The sequence below is a fragment of the Triticum aestivum genome, chromosome 4A (assembly GCF_018294505.1).
Source record: "Triticum aestivum cultivar Chinese Spring chromosome 4A, IWGSC CS RefSeq v2.1, whole genome shotgun sequence".
Classification (NCBI taxonomy): Eukaryota; Viridiplantae; Streptophyta; class Magnoliopsida; order Poales; family Poaceae; genus Triticum; species Triticum aestivum.
In genome coordinates this window covers 179,395,051-179,413,105 of record NC_057803.1, presented here as the reverse complement: position 1 = coordinate 179,413,105, position 18,055 = coordinate 179,395,051, and the positions used below count along the sequence as shown (strand labels likewise).

Below are 18,055 nucleotides of genomic sequence, written 5' to 3'. Positions count from 1 at the left end.
CCTACCGCGCCTGCCCCCGCCGACGCCGCTGCCCGAAGCCCCGCCAGAGCCGCCGGACTTCGCCGGAGCCCCGACCAGGTAGTCGCCCGCCGTCGCCCCGGTTTTCTAAGAGAAAATGATTCGATTTTTTCAGAAAACCCTAGGGTTTTTTTCTAGATCAGTTTTATCGGTTCTTTTATTTAGCGGGCGTTCGCTCGATCATTCATTTTAACGAACGCGTTCACCGTTTAGTTTCAGATAACGAACGTTTGTTCGTTAATCTGTTCGTCAGTTTTTTTTTCTCGGGTTTTTCCGCGATTATTTATGATCGCGATTTCTGATTCGATATTCGTTTTAGTTTATCTTTTCGCTTGTTTATCAGAATCAGGCGATTCAAGCGCCTGGAGTTTCGTCTCGAAACCCTCTTTCCATTGAACCAACTCGAACAAGTTTTTGCATCTGTAAAATTTGACCTAGATCCAGATTAGTAACAAAGCTTGTTTCTTTCGCCGTTTGACTTTCGTTGCTTCGTTTGATTTGATTCTTTTTGCAAAGCGGAGTTCTTAAGTTGAACTTTTTGGTTAGATTTCGTATTTGAGTTTTATCCGTGCATTAGATGAGTAATTATTGTGTGCCTTTTTGTTTGCGATAGAGTACCCGGAGTGCGTCGCTTGCTACTTTGAATCTCTAGGTTTCACGGATCATCAGCAAGGCAAGTAACACTTTGATCATACCTCTTACTACCCAGTTTTATTGCATTAGATCAATCCTCAAACAATTGCATGTTTAGGATCTAATTAAAATGTGGGTTTGGGGAAGTAGATGAGGTAGTACCTACTACCTGTTTTATTATCAAACCCTTGGGAGTTACTTCTACGTTTGCTTATTATGCCATGCTATGCTAGTAGACGTGGATTGGGTGAGTGTATCCATGGCAGATGTGAGATTGTTAATTAATGGTTTATTTAAGGTGGCAACTTTAATACACATCTGGTGGATTGAGGCACCTGGGTATTCCAGCGATTGCCTGTTTTTCTTTATGGACCGCCACCCAGGCTCAAAAGAATCATGAGATTATTCATGCTAGAAACTTTCGTGTGCAGCCACAAGCTACTATGGGCTCTAGCATAGTTGATTAAGTCGTGCGAACTCTTATAGTGGTAGACTAGCAGATGTAGGGGAAAGTAGGTGTAATGGTCTACCCGATCGTAAGGTGCTAGCGTTTCTGAAAGACTATGTCTCGGTCATCCGTTTCTCAAACACCATGTAGTGCGAGAATCCCAACGGAGGAGATCGAGTCTTGTGGGGAAAAGTGCGCAAACCTCTGCAGAGTGTATAAACTAATCATGATTAGCCGTGTCCTCGGTTATGGACATTCTGAGTATCTAGTACTTGGATTATCATGTGAATCTCATCATGTTACTTTAATTAATTTTGTTGGGTTTTAATGATGATGTTTAATTGGGATTGAGAGGATGTCTATCTTCTCAATGTTTAACAACCACCATGATAGTTAAATAAAATTTATTCCTTTGCAGTAGGGAAAAACTGGCTTTACGTAAAACTGTAACCATAGAGCTTTCCACCAGCCATATATGCATGTAGTATAGCCTATTATGTTCACTACTCTCCATGTGTTACATTGCCAGCATATTCCATGTGCTGACCCATTTTTGGGCTGCAACGTTCATGCTGCAGACTTTTCAGATGACGAGTAAGGTGCCTTTAGGTCGTGGTTTTATACTCAGTGATGCCGTTGGAGTTGATGGACTCACTTATCTTCCAAGCCTTCCGCTGTTATCGTTATTAGATGGTCGTAAGCCATATTTATTGTAATAAGTTCTCTTTTGAGACATTCGATGTAATAAGTGTGTGATTACTACTCTGTTATAAATCCTTCAAGTACTGTGTGTGTCAGCATTACTGATCCAGGGATGACACTAAAGCATAGAGATCGGACTGTTTGAAGTCTGGTCGCTACAGACAATTAGTATTTTTGCACTGTTGGGCTGAGTGAGCTGGAAAAATAGGTGGGTTGTACATCTTCGATTACTTTAGCATTATTTGGCTGGGCGGGCCAAAAAATAGGTGGGCTGTTTACTAGGCTTGGAAACCAGGTCGTGGATTTAAAAGATCGATGCGACTCGATCGAGTATTTTTGCACTGTTGGGCTGAGCGAGCCAGAAAAATAGGTGGGTTGTTCACCTTCGATTACTTTAGCATTATTTGGCTGGGCGGGCCAAAAAATAGGTGGGCTATTTACTAGGCTTGGAAACCAGGTCGTGGATTTAAAAGATCGAGGCGACTCAATCGAGCCTGACGGACGACGGACGAAAAATATCAGACGTACGGAACGGACAAAAATTTAGGAGGAACAAGCAATAGCCCTTTTATTATTAATATATATAATATATAATATATAATATAATAATATAATATAATATAATATAATAGCCCTTTTATTATCAAATATGCATATAGTATAGCTGTTTCATTCCATTACTCTCTATGTCTTACATTGCCAGCATATTCCATGTGCTGACCCGTTTCGGGCTGCAACATTAATGTTGCAGACTTTTCAGACGACGATTAAGGAGTTTTTAGGTTGTGGTTCTATACTCAGTGATGCCGTTGGAGTTGATGGACTCACTTATCTTCCAAGCCTTCCGTTGTTATCGTTATTAGATGGCCTTAAGCCATGCTTATTGTAATTAGTTCTCTATTGAGACACTCGATGTAATAAGTGTGTGATTGCTACTCTGTTATAAATCCTCCAAGTACTGTGTGGTGTCAGCATTACTAATCTAGGGATGACACCGGAGCACAGAGATCATACTGTTCGAGGTCTGGTCGCTATAGTTGTTCACCTTCGATTACTTTAGCATTATTTGGCTGGGCGGGCCAAAAAAATAGGTGGGCTATTTACTAGGCTTGGAAACCAGGTCGTGGATTTAAAAGATCGAGGCGACTCGATCGAGCCTAACGGACGACGGACGAAAAATATCAGACGTACGAAACGGACGAAAATTTAGGAGGAAGAAGCAATAGCCCTTTTATTATTAATATATATAATATATAATAATATAATATAATATAATATTAATATATTTATATTAATTATTATTATTATATTATTATTATTTCCCTCTCGTTAGGGTTTTCCTATCCTCTCGTCGGCGACTCCTGCTGTACGTAGAGATCTCTTCCCCTACCCCTGCTCACCGAGCCCCCTTTGTCCCCCGACGGTTTGTGACGATCTAGTCTCGTTCCCCTCTCCGGGAGACGAACTAGAGGTGGTAGGATTTTGGTTAGGGTTAGGTCACAAAGCTCGTACGATCTCACTTTCGGTCTAGGGTACGTAGGGATGGCGACAGAAGCTTCGGGGTGATAAGTATGGAGTGTCGAACCCACAAGGAGCTAAAGGTAAGATCAATATTCTCTCAAGCCCTATCTGCCACTGATATGACTCTACATACACCGAACGTTTGCTTCCAACTAGCAACGAGAAATAAAACTATGTTGTGGGTATGAAGAGGATAACTTTGTATGATATCGGAGAGATAAAATATAAAGTAGGTGTTGTTATCATGAAGTTAGAATATATTACTAAATATTATAAATAGCGAGTGTGGAATAATGGTGGATCAGTGTGCGGAATTTTCCTAGGCAATCGTTAACAAGAATGGTAATCACTATTGCAGTTTCATATGAGGGAGAGGCATAAGCTAACATACTTTCTCTACTTGGATCATATGCACTTATGATTGGAACTCTAGCAAGCATCCGCAACTACTAAAGATCATTAAGGTAAAACCCAACCATAGCATTAAAGCATCAAGTCCTCTTTATCCCATACGCAACAACCCCCTTACTCGGGTTTGTGTTTCAGTCACTCACGCAACCCACTATAAGAGAATCATAAACGTATTGCAACACCCTACAGCGGGAACCTCTCACGCTTGCGCGACACGGAGGGCACCATAGGACAGCATCAAAGTAAAACATACAACTCATACCAATCTAGATCATCAATCAACCCAAAGGCAAAAGATATCTACTCAAAACATCATAGGATGGCAACACATCATTGGATCATAATATGTGGCATAAAGCACCATGTTCAAGTAGGGATTACACCAGGTTGCGGGAGAGTGGATCGCGTAAAAGAGATGAGGATGGTGATGACGATGGTGATGTTGATGAAGACAATCACCGCGGCGATGATTCCCCTCTTGATGGCACTCCGGTGCCACCAAGAGAGAGGAGGAGAGGTTCTCCCCCTTGTGCTTCCTCCTCCATGGCCTCCCCCCTAGATGGGGAGAGGTTCTCCCACTGGTCCTTGGCCTTCATGGTGATGATGGCACCTCCGGGATCCTCCTCCATGCCCTCCGGTGATGATGGCTCTCTCCAGCAGCGTGCCAGAGAGGGCCTAGATTGATTTTCGGTGGCTACAGAGGCTTCTGGAAGCGGAACTCCCGATCTAGGTTAAATTTCTGAGGTTTCTGTAAGGAATTTTTGGCGTCAGTCACACGTCAAGGAGGTGCCCGAGGCGTCCACGAGGCAGGCCCGTGCGCCTAGGGGGGTGGGCGCGCCCCCACCCTTGTGGGCGCCCTGGGACTCTCCTGGCCCAACTCTTTTACTCTGGGGTCTTCTTTTGGTCCATAAAAAATCTTCAAAAATTGGCACGTCAATTGGACTCCGTTTGATATTCATTTTCTGTAAAAACTCAAAAACAAGGGGAAAACAGAAACTGGCACTGGGCACTAGATTAATAGGTTAGTCCCAAAAATCATATAAAATAGCATATAAATGCATATAAAACATCCAAGGTTGATAATATAATAGCATTAATACTTCATAAATTATAGATACGTTGGAGACGTATCAGCATCCCCAAGCTTAATTCCTGCTCGTCCTTGAATAGGTAAATGATAAAAGAAATAATTTATGAAGTGTGAATGCTAGCAAGTGCAATAGTTTCATCAATGATAGTTCCAATCACTTTTTCTAGCATCATTATATATCATAACAGTAGCTCTTCTTCATTAAACTCTTCATGATCAAGTAATAAGCTATTCACATGTTAAAGTATAGATCATAAACTTTCTTGAAACTAACAAACTATATTCTCAGTCATCAAACAATTGCAATTCATCTTATTTTCAGGAAGGGTCTATGTCAGAGCTTTGATTTAGCAAACTCCACATACTCAACTATCATTTAGTATTTCACAATTGCTAACACTCACGTGATATTTATGGGTTCAAAGTTTTAATCGGACACAGAGAAAGATAGGGGCTTATAGATTCGCCTCCCAACCTTTTACCTCAAGGGTAATGTCAACAATAATAGTTCATGATAACTTACATCCAATTTGTGACGCCCTCAATTCAATCGTACACTAATCATACACGCAAATGTGTACGATCAAGATCAAGGACTCACGGGAAGATATCACAACACAACTCTAGACACAAATTAAAATAATACAAGCTTTATATTACAAGCCAGGGACCTCGAGGGCTCGAATACATAAGCTCGAAAACACAAGAGTCAGCAGAAGCAACAATATCTGAGTACAGGCATAATTTAGACAAGTTTTGCCTTAAGAAGGATAGCACAAAAGCAACATTGATCGAAAAGGCAAGGCCTCCTGCCTGGGAGCCTTCTAACTACTCCAAGTCATCAGCGGCTTTCACGTAGTAGTAGGCACCCTCGGGGTAGCAGTAGTCATCAGTGGTGTCGTCTGGCTCTTGAGATCCATCATCTGGTCGCAACAAACGGGTATGGGGGAAAAGAGGTAGCGAAGCAGCCATGAGTACTCATCCAAAGTATTCGCAAGACTTACATCAGATCTAAACTAAGTATGCATCTGTATCAAAGGAAATGGGTTGTATCTGTGGACTAAACTGCAGAATGCCAGAAGGGAAGGGGAAAGCCTAGCCTATCGAAGACTAGCATCTTCTGGAATCCACCATCTTGCAGCAACAAGAGGGAGTAGAGTATCATAAAGTAAAGTAGTAGAAGTGTCATCAACCTCGACCAGAGATCCTTTCTCGACTCCCTGCGAGAAAGCAATCCCAAAGCCATACTATCCAAGTGTTAACACATTCCAATTCTCATCACCATCCAGTTCTCATCACAAGTATCCAGTTCTAGTTGTATCGATTGGGATACAACTCCAAGTGTCCGTTGTCGTAGGACAGGCTATCGATAGATGTTTTCTTCCCTGCAGGGGTGCACCAACTTACCGTTAACTCCGGCCGGACACACTTTCATGGGTCATGCCCGGCCTTGGCCAAACAATACGCCGCAACCTGACCTAGACTAAATAGAGAGGCCAGCACGCCGGACTAAACCTATGCCCCCAGGGGTCATGGGCCATCTCCCTGGGAACTCCTGCATGTTGCATACGCGGCCGGTGAGCAGACCTAGCTACCTCCTTCAACAAGGCAGGAGCTTACGCAGTCCAACCCGGCGCGCGCCGCTCAGTCGCTGACATCTATTAAGCTTCGGCTGATGCATATGATGCAGAACGCCCATACTATGCCCACGTGATGGTTAGTGCTATCAGGCCAGAGGCCCCTCGGATCAAATATCCAAATCGTAGTGGATTAGGAGCACGCGGTAACGAGCAGAGACTCACGATCGATGTGACCCCATCGCCCCATCTCGAGTACTTGCAGCAAGGGCTAAGAATGCCCGGCCACGCCTCGTAGTTATCTCACGGGCACCTTCTAGGTCAACCCGACTCCACATTACTCGCTATTAAGCTCGCGTGGGTACCCCTCAGGGTCGACCCATCTTTAGTAACATGGCTCAGTGCAAAGTCATAGTAACCATAGTAACTGTGTGTCTAACACCAAGGAGAAAACCCAAGGAATCACCCCCGGTGAATTCCACTCGATGTTGTCATCAAGGTGAACGTAAGAGGATCCACCCTCGAGGTTCACATTTGATGGGTTGCACGACAGAGCCCTATCGGAAGTGGTTAAGGAGGAAATCACCCGCGATGACCTCGACCGTATAGCTACACTACGGAGATCTCATCAGGAGTGATGTAAGAGGTTCCACCCTTGGCACTCGATGGTAACTCTGCAGAGTCGCACAACTAGGGGGTGATGTGCGGTGTTGGGGCCTGGACGTCGATCACGTTGATCGAGTCATCGAACATAAAGTGGGGCAACTGGGACAAGGTGGGGGTCACTGATGGATCACTAACCAACCTATACTAAGCAGTTTAGGATAAGCAGGTAAGGTATAAAAGCAGGTAACAACAACAGGCTATGCATCAGAGTAGGATCATACAGAAAGCAGTAGCAGTTCTAATGCAAGCATGAGAGGGAAAGAAATGGGCGATATCGGAATGCTCAAGGAGGGTTTGCTTGCCTTGTTGCTCTGGCAAGGAGGGGTCATCATCGACGTAGTCGATCACAGGGGCAACATCGATCTCGGGGTCTACCGGAGAGAAGAGGGGGAAGAAATAGTAAATATAAAGCAACATAGCACCACAAAGCATAACATGACAATAAGATGTGCCGGGTGTGACCTAACGTATGGCTACACGATAAAGGTGAAGGGGGGAAACAGCCGGGAATATTTTCCTGGTTCCAGACCTGTGTCAGACAGATGACCGGAGGGGGGAAAGTTCCATGTTCAGATAGCTAGAGGTATATGACATGTATGTGGGTAGTGTATTCGGGTTCGTCTCGTCGTTCTGAGCAACTTTCATATATAAAGTTTTTCGATCCGAGCTACGGATAATTTTCTATGAATTTTCAAATTTTAAACAATATTCTGAAGGTACTCTTAATTCGAAAATAAAGATTAAAATGCTAGGTGCACCCAGATCTGTGTACACATAAGTGTACCAGCGGATGACATGTGGGGTCAGTGAGCAGAGTTGACCCAGTCAATATTTGACTAGTCAACAGATGAACAGTGCAAGTGGGTCCCATGTGTCATTGTCTTAGGTAAACCTAATTTATTTTAACACTTTAATTCTAACAGCAGGCCCCACATGTCACTGACTAGTTAGGGTTAAACTAATCCTAAAAATTAGTCAAAACTAATTTGTGAGGGGGGTGGCCCACACGGCAGTGGCACCAGGCCACACATTCAGCCACTCGGCCATGGTCGTGCACGGCCAGTGGCCACGGCGCGGCCGGCCGTATAAGCGGGAGGCCGGTGGCCGGAGGCAACGTGGAGGGGCGAGGTGGAGCAGGCGGCAGAGGCAGGCAGAGGGAAGGTGGCCGGCGGCGAGCGGGTACAGGGTGGGCACGGCCGCGCGCGGGAGCTGCGGCGGTGGCGGCTGGTGGCGAGCGCGAGTGGAGGCGCAAGTAGGCACGGTGGCCAGCGGCGGTTCCAGCAGCAGCGGAGCAAAGCAGCGGCGACGGGGCTATGCGGGGCAGTGCTGGGCGCACGAGCAGCTGCGGGTCAGCGGGCGGACGGCGGCAGGGATGAGCGGCAGCGAGGCGACGCGGCTGCGAGGAGGGACGGACGGCGGGCGAGGCGAGGCCACGCAACGGCGGGGTGCAGCAGGCCTGGCGCAGGGGGTGAGGCGGGCACGCAGGGAGCAGCGCTTGGAGCTACAGGCGTCGGCGGGCGAGCGGCATAAGCGTAGGCGGAGCCGAGCGGCAGATACAGGGGCGGGGCGAGCGCCGTTCGGCACGGGGACGGAAGGCGGGGCCGGCGGCAGCAGCGTGCAGCAGGACAGCGGCGCGGGTGGGTGGCTCACGCATCACACGTGCGCGGAGCATCCATGCCGCGACGGGGCGCTTGCAGGCAGCAGCAACAGAGGCAGCGGCATGGTCGTGGTTGCGGGCGAGCGCACACGGGACATAGCCGAGGCGCGGTGAGTATCGGCCTACGGCGGCTACGGGAATGGGAGGAATGGGGGATTCGAAGGGGGGCTCACTTTGAGGCACACGATGGCCGGCGGGAGCTTAGTAGCGCAGAAGCACAACGAAGCTGTCGGTGATCCACGGCGGGGCAGCTGTGGCGACCGATGACGAAGGCGGTGTCGATCCCGTCGAGGCGGTGGCTCCGAGCTTCGAGCGCGTCCACGTAGTCAACGGAGAAGGAGCCGGCGCGTCTACCAGACACGGACCCAAGCGGCGGGGGTGACAGTTGGCGCGAGAACGACGACGAAAAGCGCGGTCACCGCACGAGCTCTCGCGCTCGAGTACGATCCGAGGAGGAGGCGGCTCGATGGGGAAAGAGGGGGAATTGGGCGAGGGGTGGTCTAGGGTTCCGCTGGACGCGCTTATAGGATGTGGAGGGGGACGTGGAGGCCATCCACGGCCATGGCCGTCGTGGATGAGTGCCACGCACATCCTCTGCCTCCTGTAGCTCGAGGTAGAGGAAAAGGCCAGCCAGGTGGGCTGGGCCTGGTACAGTGTACTTTCTGGGCTGGGTGAACAAAGGGGGTTCTCTCCACTTTTCATTTTTCTTTTATCTTTCTCAGTTTCTTTTATTCTTTTCTATTTGGATTAATTTGGGCTACCAAATGACTTTTGTTATAGGTGCAACTTTGCACATAATTATTACATAGGATTTTGAAGTAGCATACAAGGTCTCAACTCATTTGGAAAAGTTTCACCATTTATTTAAATTGTAAAGGATGAATTAAATACTACTAGTCCAAGTTTAAATAGGTTAATGGCATTTTAGGTACTGAAATAATGTTGGTTCACATAAGATAATTAGTTTGTGAATATTTTCAACCCAACGAACATTTTTGTTTGAATGTTTGAAGAGATGATAAATTGGCTTGCATTTTAAATTTGAATTTGACTTGAGTTTTAATCAAGGGGCGATTGGCTTAGCAAAAGGGTGATGACATGGCATCACTAGGGTGAGGTTACTGTAGTATGACACTGGGGGTGTTACAAATCTCCTCCACTATAAGAAATCTCGTCTCGAGATTTAAGTGGGAAAGTAAAGAGTAACTTCGGAAGAATTGACCCTTATAGGGTTAATTATTTGGTGAACAGTTCAGGAAATGTGGCAGAAGTATCTCTCGAGTTGAAACTTAAGAAAACATCGAGAGCAAAATATGAAGGTACAATAGGAAGTTTCACGCGAATGGGCAAACGATCGATACCTGAATAGAGTGTGAGACGGGGGGTTCCGAGCATCAGGAAGAGATCATCTCTCGGATGGTGGCTCGTGACAACACACAAAGCCAAGAGCAAATGATACTTCGGAATAAAGGATATATAGGAGAGTCAGGTTTCGATCCTGTGGAACTGTGGGTTATCAGCCCACCATGTGGGTTAACAGCAGGAAGGCACTAATCAATTTGCACGATCATGATAGCAAGGTAGGTCAGAATATAGCCTGTTAGTTATGTTGGCAACAACGTCGGTACCAAGGGTGAGGGACGAAGAGAACCATTTTCCTGCTCGTTGAACGAGGCGGGCCATTAGGCAAAGTTCTCGTCCATCGGTGGCTACCGGAATGTCATCAACAATAGTAACAGGGTCTTACTGACAGAGAGATACAACAAGGTGTTTATATAAGCAGGGAAATATTACTGCTTATATAATATAGATCACAATAAGGTTTAAACAAACCAATGGAAAGGAAAATGTAATTGTCAGATTAAACAGAACAATGGGAAGGAAAATGTGTTTAAACACATACTTCAGGAGTATATCCTTCCCAAGGACTAGTAGAGCATGATATCCATGACAGGATAGAAGTATAAAACCATTTAGGTAAAGGGGAAGAAAATTCATGACATTGCCCATACAACGGTGTTTGGATAATTGATAAAGAAAATTTAGTATCGTGCTTCAAATGTTCTTATTGGAGATCGGATTATCATAGACATGCTTCGAGATAGCATTGACAAGTTTTCAAGCAAAGGTCAGACTTTGGATACACCAAAGATCCATCGGAAACAACTTAGAAAATAAGTCATACAATTTTAGCAAGGAAAAGATGAGGGTGTGGCCGACAGGCTCAGCCACAATCCATCTACATGCCAAAAAGGATGTAATTCCAAAATTATATGAACAAGTTTGTGTTGGGGAAGGCAAGAATGTTGTCGATGATAACATAAATCATCGAGGGGAAGGATTGTATTTCTCATCATGAATTCGATTGATATCCTGGAAAAGCTTAGAATGTTGATGATGATCACGACACATTAGTCGAGATATTTCATGAAGAGGTAATCGATCGGCATGACATCCAGTAAAAGGAATGATGAGGCGAAGGGTTATTGGAACCATGGGAACGACACAAACTCTAAATTAAGCTTGCTGTTCAAGGCGAAATGATAAGAAGAGGATCGACGTAAGCTTAGCTCGTCGTCGGAAGTTGCCCCGGGCATAAGGACCAGGTATCCCAGTTAAAAGTTGACATGATAACAATATAGCCGATCAGGCTAGGAATGATGTGATGGGATATAAAGCTTCCCAGTATCCAGTACTAGGTGTAATGTCAGAGGGTAAATCGGAGTAGAGGTTGGACGGAGAAAAAAATGATTTGCAGAGGATAAGTAATTCTAACTTACCCCATAAATGGGATCAAGGAGGAAATATGGTTGGGACCATAACTACAAGGGATCCAATTCACGATACCGGAAGAATTATTCAAATGATTAAATATCCTTGCAAGAAGCTTTCATGATAAGTTCTACACCGTGTCCGTGGGCATGAACACAAAGGTTCAGGGTCGACTCCCACTTCTACAATGCATAACCTTTCATTTTACTTCTCGCTCTTGATGAAGCTGTAGTATTGAAAGTTTATCTGACGAAAAGCCAGTAGAGTATAACCCGCATAACTTTTGAGTTCACATAGATTAGGGAAGGCATAGGTTGAACAGCCTTAGGGGTACAATCAATGGCGATTTGATTGATCGAGATTCAGCACATGTTAAAATGATGTCCGAGCCGGAAGGATGGATTCTAGGATCTGATTGAGGAATGCGAGCATTCGCAACATATTGTATCAATAGACTCAAAATGATAAAGACAAAGGATGATAATAAGATTACTAGACTTATGGTATTAACCATAATGCAAGCAAGCAAGAAATTTAAGAACAATAGGTTGTTGAGGATTTTTACAAGAACGAATGGTATTACGAAGACTTTTGTGAAGTACATGAATCAATTGAGGATGAGCGGATACTCGATAGGTGCACAAAGTTATCCGTATGGGTATTCAGGTGACAAGGAACTGCAAGGCAGTAAGCTCAGGGGATTCTTGGAACAACGGAGAGCAGTTCAGGGCATCTTGTAATACAAGATCAATGGGATTGAATGTAAGAAGCAGTTATCAATAGGGATATAATAGTGGTAGGGAATTTGCAAAGGCGGTGGGTACGAGTGTCTCGAGAGAACATCGTAGAGTAACCTCGGAATTCTTCTAGTGCAGCAGATGATCATCGGTAATGTAACGCCCCGGACACACCCGCCGGTGGTCGTTACTCCTGGCGGGATCTAGACCGGCCCCGCAGATCAATATAGTCTTTTCTGCACACTTTGTCCTCACTCGTGTGCACCCAGGAGCAACTTCCCGGTCGGTCACCCATCGTGAAACTAATCCAAGCTAAGCATTGAAAGTGCGTTATATCGACTAGAGGGGGTGAATAGGCGATTTTTATGAAATTCTTCACTGAGGAATTTGCCGGTGAGGAAATTCCTTAGCGAAGAACTACTAGCAGCGGAATAAGTACTCAAAAGTAAACATAACAGAATACAAGCATAGTCATCATGATGAAATGAAGACAAGCACAGAGTACACGAAGCGTAAGCACAGGATAACACAGGATGAAGACAAACAGACTGAAGAAATTGAACGGAGGAAATTGAGAAATTCTTCAGTCAAAGTCTTCAAACACAGATATGAACAAGTACACAACTCAATTATGAGGAAATGAAAGAGTTGAGGAAATGGAACCAGTAAGCTTGGTGAAGACAATGATTTGGTAGACCAGTTCCAACTGATGTCTTAGTTGTACGTCTGGTTGGAGCGGCTGAGTATTTAAACTCGAGGACACACAGTCCCGGACACCCAGTCCTAAACACGCAGCTCAAGACACCCAGTCCTCACCGTATTCTCCTTGAACTAAGTTCACATAGACCTCGTCCAATCACTCGTGGTAAGTCTTCAGGTGACTTCCAAACCTTCACAAACTTGGTCACTCGGCGATCCACAATTCCTCTTGGATGCTCTAGACCATGACGCCTAACCGTCTAGAAGAAGCACAGTCTTCAAAGGTAACAAGTGTCGGATCCATGCAGGATCAATCTCTTCAGTGATGCTCAATCACTTGGGGTTTGTAGGTGTTTGGGTTTTTGGTCTTTGGTTTTTCCTCACTTGATGATTTTCGCTCAAAGTCCTCAGAGGATGGGTTGCTCTCAAATGACAAGTGTTAGTTTCTCTCGGAGCAGCCATCCAACTAGTGGTTGTAGGGGGCGGCTATTTATAGCCTAGGGAGCAGCCCGACATGATAAGACATAAATGCCCTTCAATGATATGACCGTTAGGTGGATAGATATTTTGGGACAGCTGGCGCATAGCACAGCAACGGTCGGAATTTTGAGTAGCAAAATCCTCAGGGCTATCATGTTCCTCACTGTGTAGGAAATCCGCACTGGCGAATTCCTAACTCCTTAGTCAGAACAAATTCCTCAGAGACCATAAGAACTTCGTCTCTGTCACTGAAGAACATGAATGGACTGTATGAGATTTCCAATGGCTTCACTCAAAGGGATTAGTAGGTGTAGGATTTTGATTTGAGCATCACATGGAAATTTTTCCTTAGTATTTCCTCGACCCCCTTTAATAGTACGGTGTTTCCTATGACTCAAGAAAGAGAAAATGAAACTACAAAAACAAAAGTCTTCACGCTTCATGTTCCTCGAATGAATACCAAGTCTTCAAGGTCACACCAATTTCTTCTTCACTTTCAAAGTCTTCAGAAAGTCTTCAGAAATCCAAAGTCTTCAGTCGAAGAACTTCATTTTTAGGGGTCGACTTTCTCTGTAAATATCAAACTCCTCATAGACTTATAGACCTGTGTACACTCACAAACGCATTAGTCCTTTAACCTATAAGTCTTCAATACACCAAAATCACTAAGGGGCACTAGATGCACTTACAATCTCCCCCTTTTTGGTGATTGATGACAATATAGGTTAAGTTTTCAAAGGGGATAAACATATGAAGTGTTAGTACTGTTATTGAGGAATTTGATTGCAAGATATAGAAGAACTCCCCCCGGAAGATGTGCATAGTGAGGAATTTTCTTTTGAAGCAATGCACACTTGAAGAATTGAATCATGGAGATCTCCCCCTATATCTTGTAATTCATACGTCACTACACCACGAACCCCTCTATAGCTACGCATCCCTTCCAACGAAATAGCTATGTGTTGCTGTTATTGCAGCTCCCACTTCCCACGACTATTAACCACTCCCTACGACAATTAAGGAAATATCATTTTTCCAAAATAAAAAAATAAAGGAAACAACCCACTTCCCCCCGATAGGTAGGCACACCCCACACGTCGTTGCTGCCTACCTTCGTTCTATCGTGTGATCCCTGATCCGGATTCATCTAGTTCATCTCCGTCCTCCACACTCGGTCGCCTCAACTGCGCCCCGTGATCCCGATGTCGAGGACTTCCCCATCTCTCCAGCACCTCCCTTCCCACCCAGACCAATCTAGGATACGCCCTCCGCGGCATCGAAGGAGCGTGACAATGTCGACCGCCGCGGCGATGCAAGTCGGCGAGGCGGCGACTTGCCGGACCAGATGTTGCGGAACCTTCTCGAGCAGGAGAGTCTTCATCGGAGGCAAGACCACATCCAGCTCGTTCAACTCCATCCTCGTAGCCGCCGTCCACTTGTTCGTGCTTTGTCCACTGATTCCGCCTGTACCACATCCTCGCCAAGGACTCCAACCTCAATGCCCATGGTATTTTGTACTTTTCTCCCCTCTCTTTGCTTCCTGCCGGTTCATTCGATCGGTCCAGGTTGTTGGTATTTGCGAGACAGGCAGACACTCATGATGGCTATTAATATGGAGACTTCCAATTCTGGATTTTTTGTAGGTATGCAGTACTACTTTCTGATTTGTGGTTGGTTGATGGAACCTGTATATTCCAATCCTTTGGAATAGAGATTCTACTTGTGCTTAGTAATATGGTGGATTTCATCTTATACCTGAAGGTCTGTGACTGGAAAATAAGTACGCTGTTTGGACATTTCCGTTTTTATATGTTCTGCTGATGACCGACTTTCAGTAAAGATTAAGGTGTCTGCCTTGTAGAAAAAATTACCAATCATCTAGCAATTTCCTTTAAGTATTATATAGTATTCTTGATCCACCGTTGTGTATGTACACGCTAACGGCCGGCTGGCCGCAGCTAATTACTCATTAGTCAATATGTTAATGAACTAGCACGAAATTAGAGAATCCCAAAGTCAGCAGGCAATAGCCCATGTACGATCGTGGCTGGCTTATTTTGATCTATGAATCGATCATATCGTGACCTGTGTATGTGCATATTCTGCACTTTCACTGGCTGGATATAGTAACTTCGGTTCAGATTTGATTGTCACCATCATCCTAGAGCATAGTAGCAGCTGCTGCTAGCAACCTAACGCTTGAGCACTTGGTGCAGCACCGCAGTATTCGTCTTTACAACAGTGTGTTTGTTGCGCGCCGTCTTCCATGATGCATTGATCCTTGGAGTCTTTGAACCTGGCGTCAGAACTCATGCGAGGCAACCTTAAACTTAAGTTATATCATTACAGATTGTTGTTAGAACTTTTAAAGATTGCTCGTCAGTGTTTTTGTTCGATCTAATTAAATGTGCTTGGAAGTGTTATTATGTTTTTGTTCAATCTACTTAAATGTGTTTGCAAGTGCTTATGAAATGAATCCATTATTCTTTACAGGACAATTTTTTTTACATATTCAGCTTTGGGAGAAAGTTCAGGGCATATATAGCAGGCTACTTCTGTAGGAGGTACGACCGCATGAATAATGTTGGCTTGTAAAGCTGTAGGTGATTTAAGTGACATCATCTGCAGTGTAATTCAGAAAATCATGTTGAAAAAGATTTTGTATTCACTCAGATTACTATTGTTGTCAATCATATATATAAATCAAAATCACTAGAAAACACACTTGTTAACATTTAATACAGCCACCTGATTTAGCTTTGTGCGAATTATTTTCTATCAACTTCAAGTATTTCTGGAGATTTTTGAATCTCTGCATTTATATATGCACTGTTAGATCTGTGTTTGCAATGAAGCATGCTCTATTTGTCGGCGCACACATTTTTTGGGCATTTACCTCACTGTATCTTCATTATATTCTTTGTATGGTGTTTATTAACTCAATTAACATATGAATGGTCTGTTCATAAGGCTCTCTTTTCTCTGTCTACAGAGCTGAATTCTATGGTTGGGACTGTAAAAAGGTGTTCAAATTATGATATATCAAAGCCCTTCACAGATGATGATGTATGTTGGATGATGGAATGATTATTCTGTTCCGGTCCTTGCTTTGACTTGGTTGTTCAGAGAAGTAAAACTTCAACTAACATGTTTAGTGAAGCAACATATTGTATCTGAAGTGAAACTTTCTCTTTGATATGGAAATGTGAGCATCAAACTAACATCCATCTAAGATAAGGTATGCTGATTTCTCTACTGTTAGGAATTCAACATGGTTGAGCAACAATTTATTATTGATCATTGTTTTTGCAATATGAATGCTCATTGTAGTTCCTGCTTTGCTTGGGAAATCTAAACAAGAATGTTGCTCTTGCTACACTCCAATGTACCGACCTAGAACATAAGACAAAAATTAAGGGCGTTGAACTTGGTAATTGATTCTTGGTTGATACGGCCACTAAAACAAAACTATAGGCCATATAGCAAGATGAACTATTATATGGCCTTGAAGCTTCGTATGTTGCTCTTTGTTTGAATTTTACTGCCCTATTAACTTGATTTTATTTGATGCCACCTTATTTTTCTCATTTCTTTGTTGTAGATTGCCAAGATATATTGATGATCCATGGCTCAGAAGTTGACTGCAAGATCGAGAAGGTGGCTACTACTAGATAGTTTTAGATTAGGTTATTAGAATGTCATTCAGGTCAATGTTTCAAACGTTATGTTTTAGATGGCTGACATGTTGATTGCAAGGTTGAGAATCAGACTACTACTAGATAGTTTCACATACTATAATCTTTGTATCACGTTCTTTGTAAAGCAACCAAGTTGATTTAATATATGTGACCTTTCTAATTATTATGTTTGTGTCTCTTATGCACTATCAACATTGACATAATAATTTAGAATTTTGATGTACAAAATACATTAATTGTCCAAGCTATGCGACAATGCTTCTAGGAATTATAAGGATCTTTTTTTGGGCAGCCACCAACGCATACGAAGTGTTGTTAGGCTCTAGCTCTATATGTTGCTGCCTTACAGCACATATTCATGCTGGTTACCAACGCATTTATATATGTTGTTGTAGACCTTTGCAACGCCACCAACGACAACGCATATAAATCCGTTGGTGTAGACCTTAGCAACGCAAATATGGACATACGACAACACATCGATGCGTTGCTAAAGGGGGGTTCTTGGTGTAGTGCACGCATTTGACATATAACAATGAAGAATTTGAAATGCATGATGAAATATGGTGACTGATGTAGTTCAGCATGCGTGCAATAATATTTAACGAGGAATAAGCATGCAGAAAAACGCATCAAGAGTATCAGAGCACCATCGGGTTTAAGTTTACAACTCGATCCAATAAAAGTCTCAGAAGAACGAGAGTTGTAACTTTGAAAAAAAAACGCCCATATAGAAAGACCGCTTGAAGACTAACTCAAAATTCTCCCCCTTTGTCATCAAATGACCAAAAGGATCGAATATGAGGACTAACGCCCCTGAAGAATATCAAGTGGATAAAGGAGCGCCAGCGTTGTTGGGGTCGTTTGTTGTAGTAGGGCCTGCCGCAGTGTCGTCCAAGTCTTCATTTTCATCAGTGTCGCGCGATGAAGAATATGAGCTGGCCAC

General features: G+C 44.0%; 1 protein-coding gene across 1 annotated transcript; it reads left to right on the top strand.

The window, feature by feature from the left end:
• The first annotated feature begins 14,484 nt into the window (after positions 1–14,484).
• LOC123081918 (uncharacterized) lies at positions 14,485–17,272 on the top strand. Its single transcript, XM_044504421.1, has 5 exons — positions 14,485–14,918; positions 15,055–15,172; positions 15,905–15,975; positions 16,404–16,649; positions 17,013–17,272. The coding sequence occupies exons 1-4, from the start codon at positions 14,614–14,616 to the stop codon at positions 16,447–16,449; spliced, it is 540 nt and encodes a 179-aa protein (XP_044360356.1). The 5' UTR covers positions 14,485–14,613; the 3' UTR covers positions 16,450–16,649; positions 17,013–17,272.
• Positions 17,273–18,055: the final 783 nt, after the last annotated feature.

Bases quoted from the DNA above. Each gene is read 5' to 3' on its own strand.
- LOC123081918 (XM_044504421.1), top strand. From the start codon at position 14,614: ATGTCGAGGACTTCCCCATCTCTCCAGCACCTCCCTTCCCACCCAGAC. The intron at 14,919-15,054 runs GTATTTTGTACT...GATTTTTTGTAG, and splicing joins CTCCAACCTCAATGCCCATG to GTATGCAGTACTACTTTCTG. The intron at 15,976-16,403 runs GTACGACCGCAT...CTCTGTCTACAG, and splicing joins GCAGGCTACTTCTGTAGGAG to AGCTGAATTCTATGGTTGGG.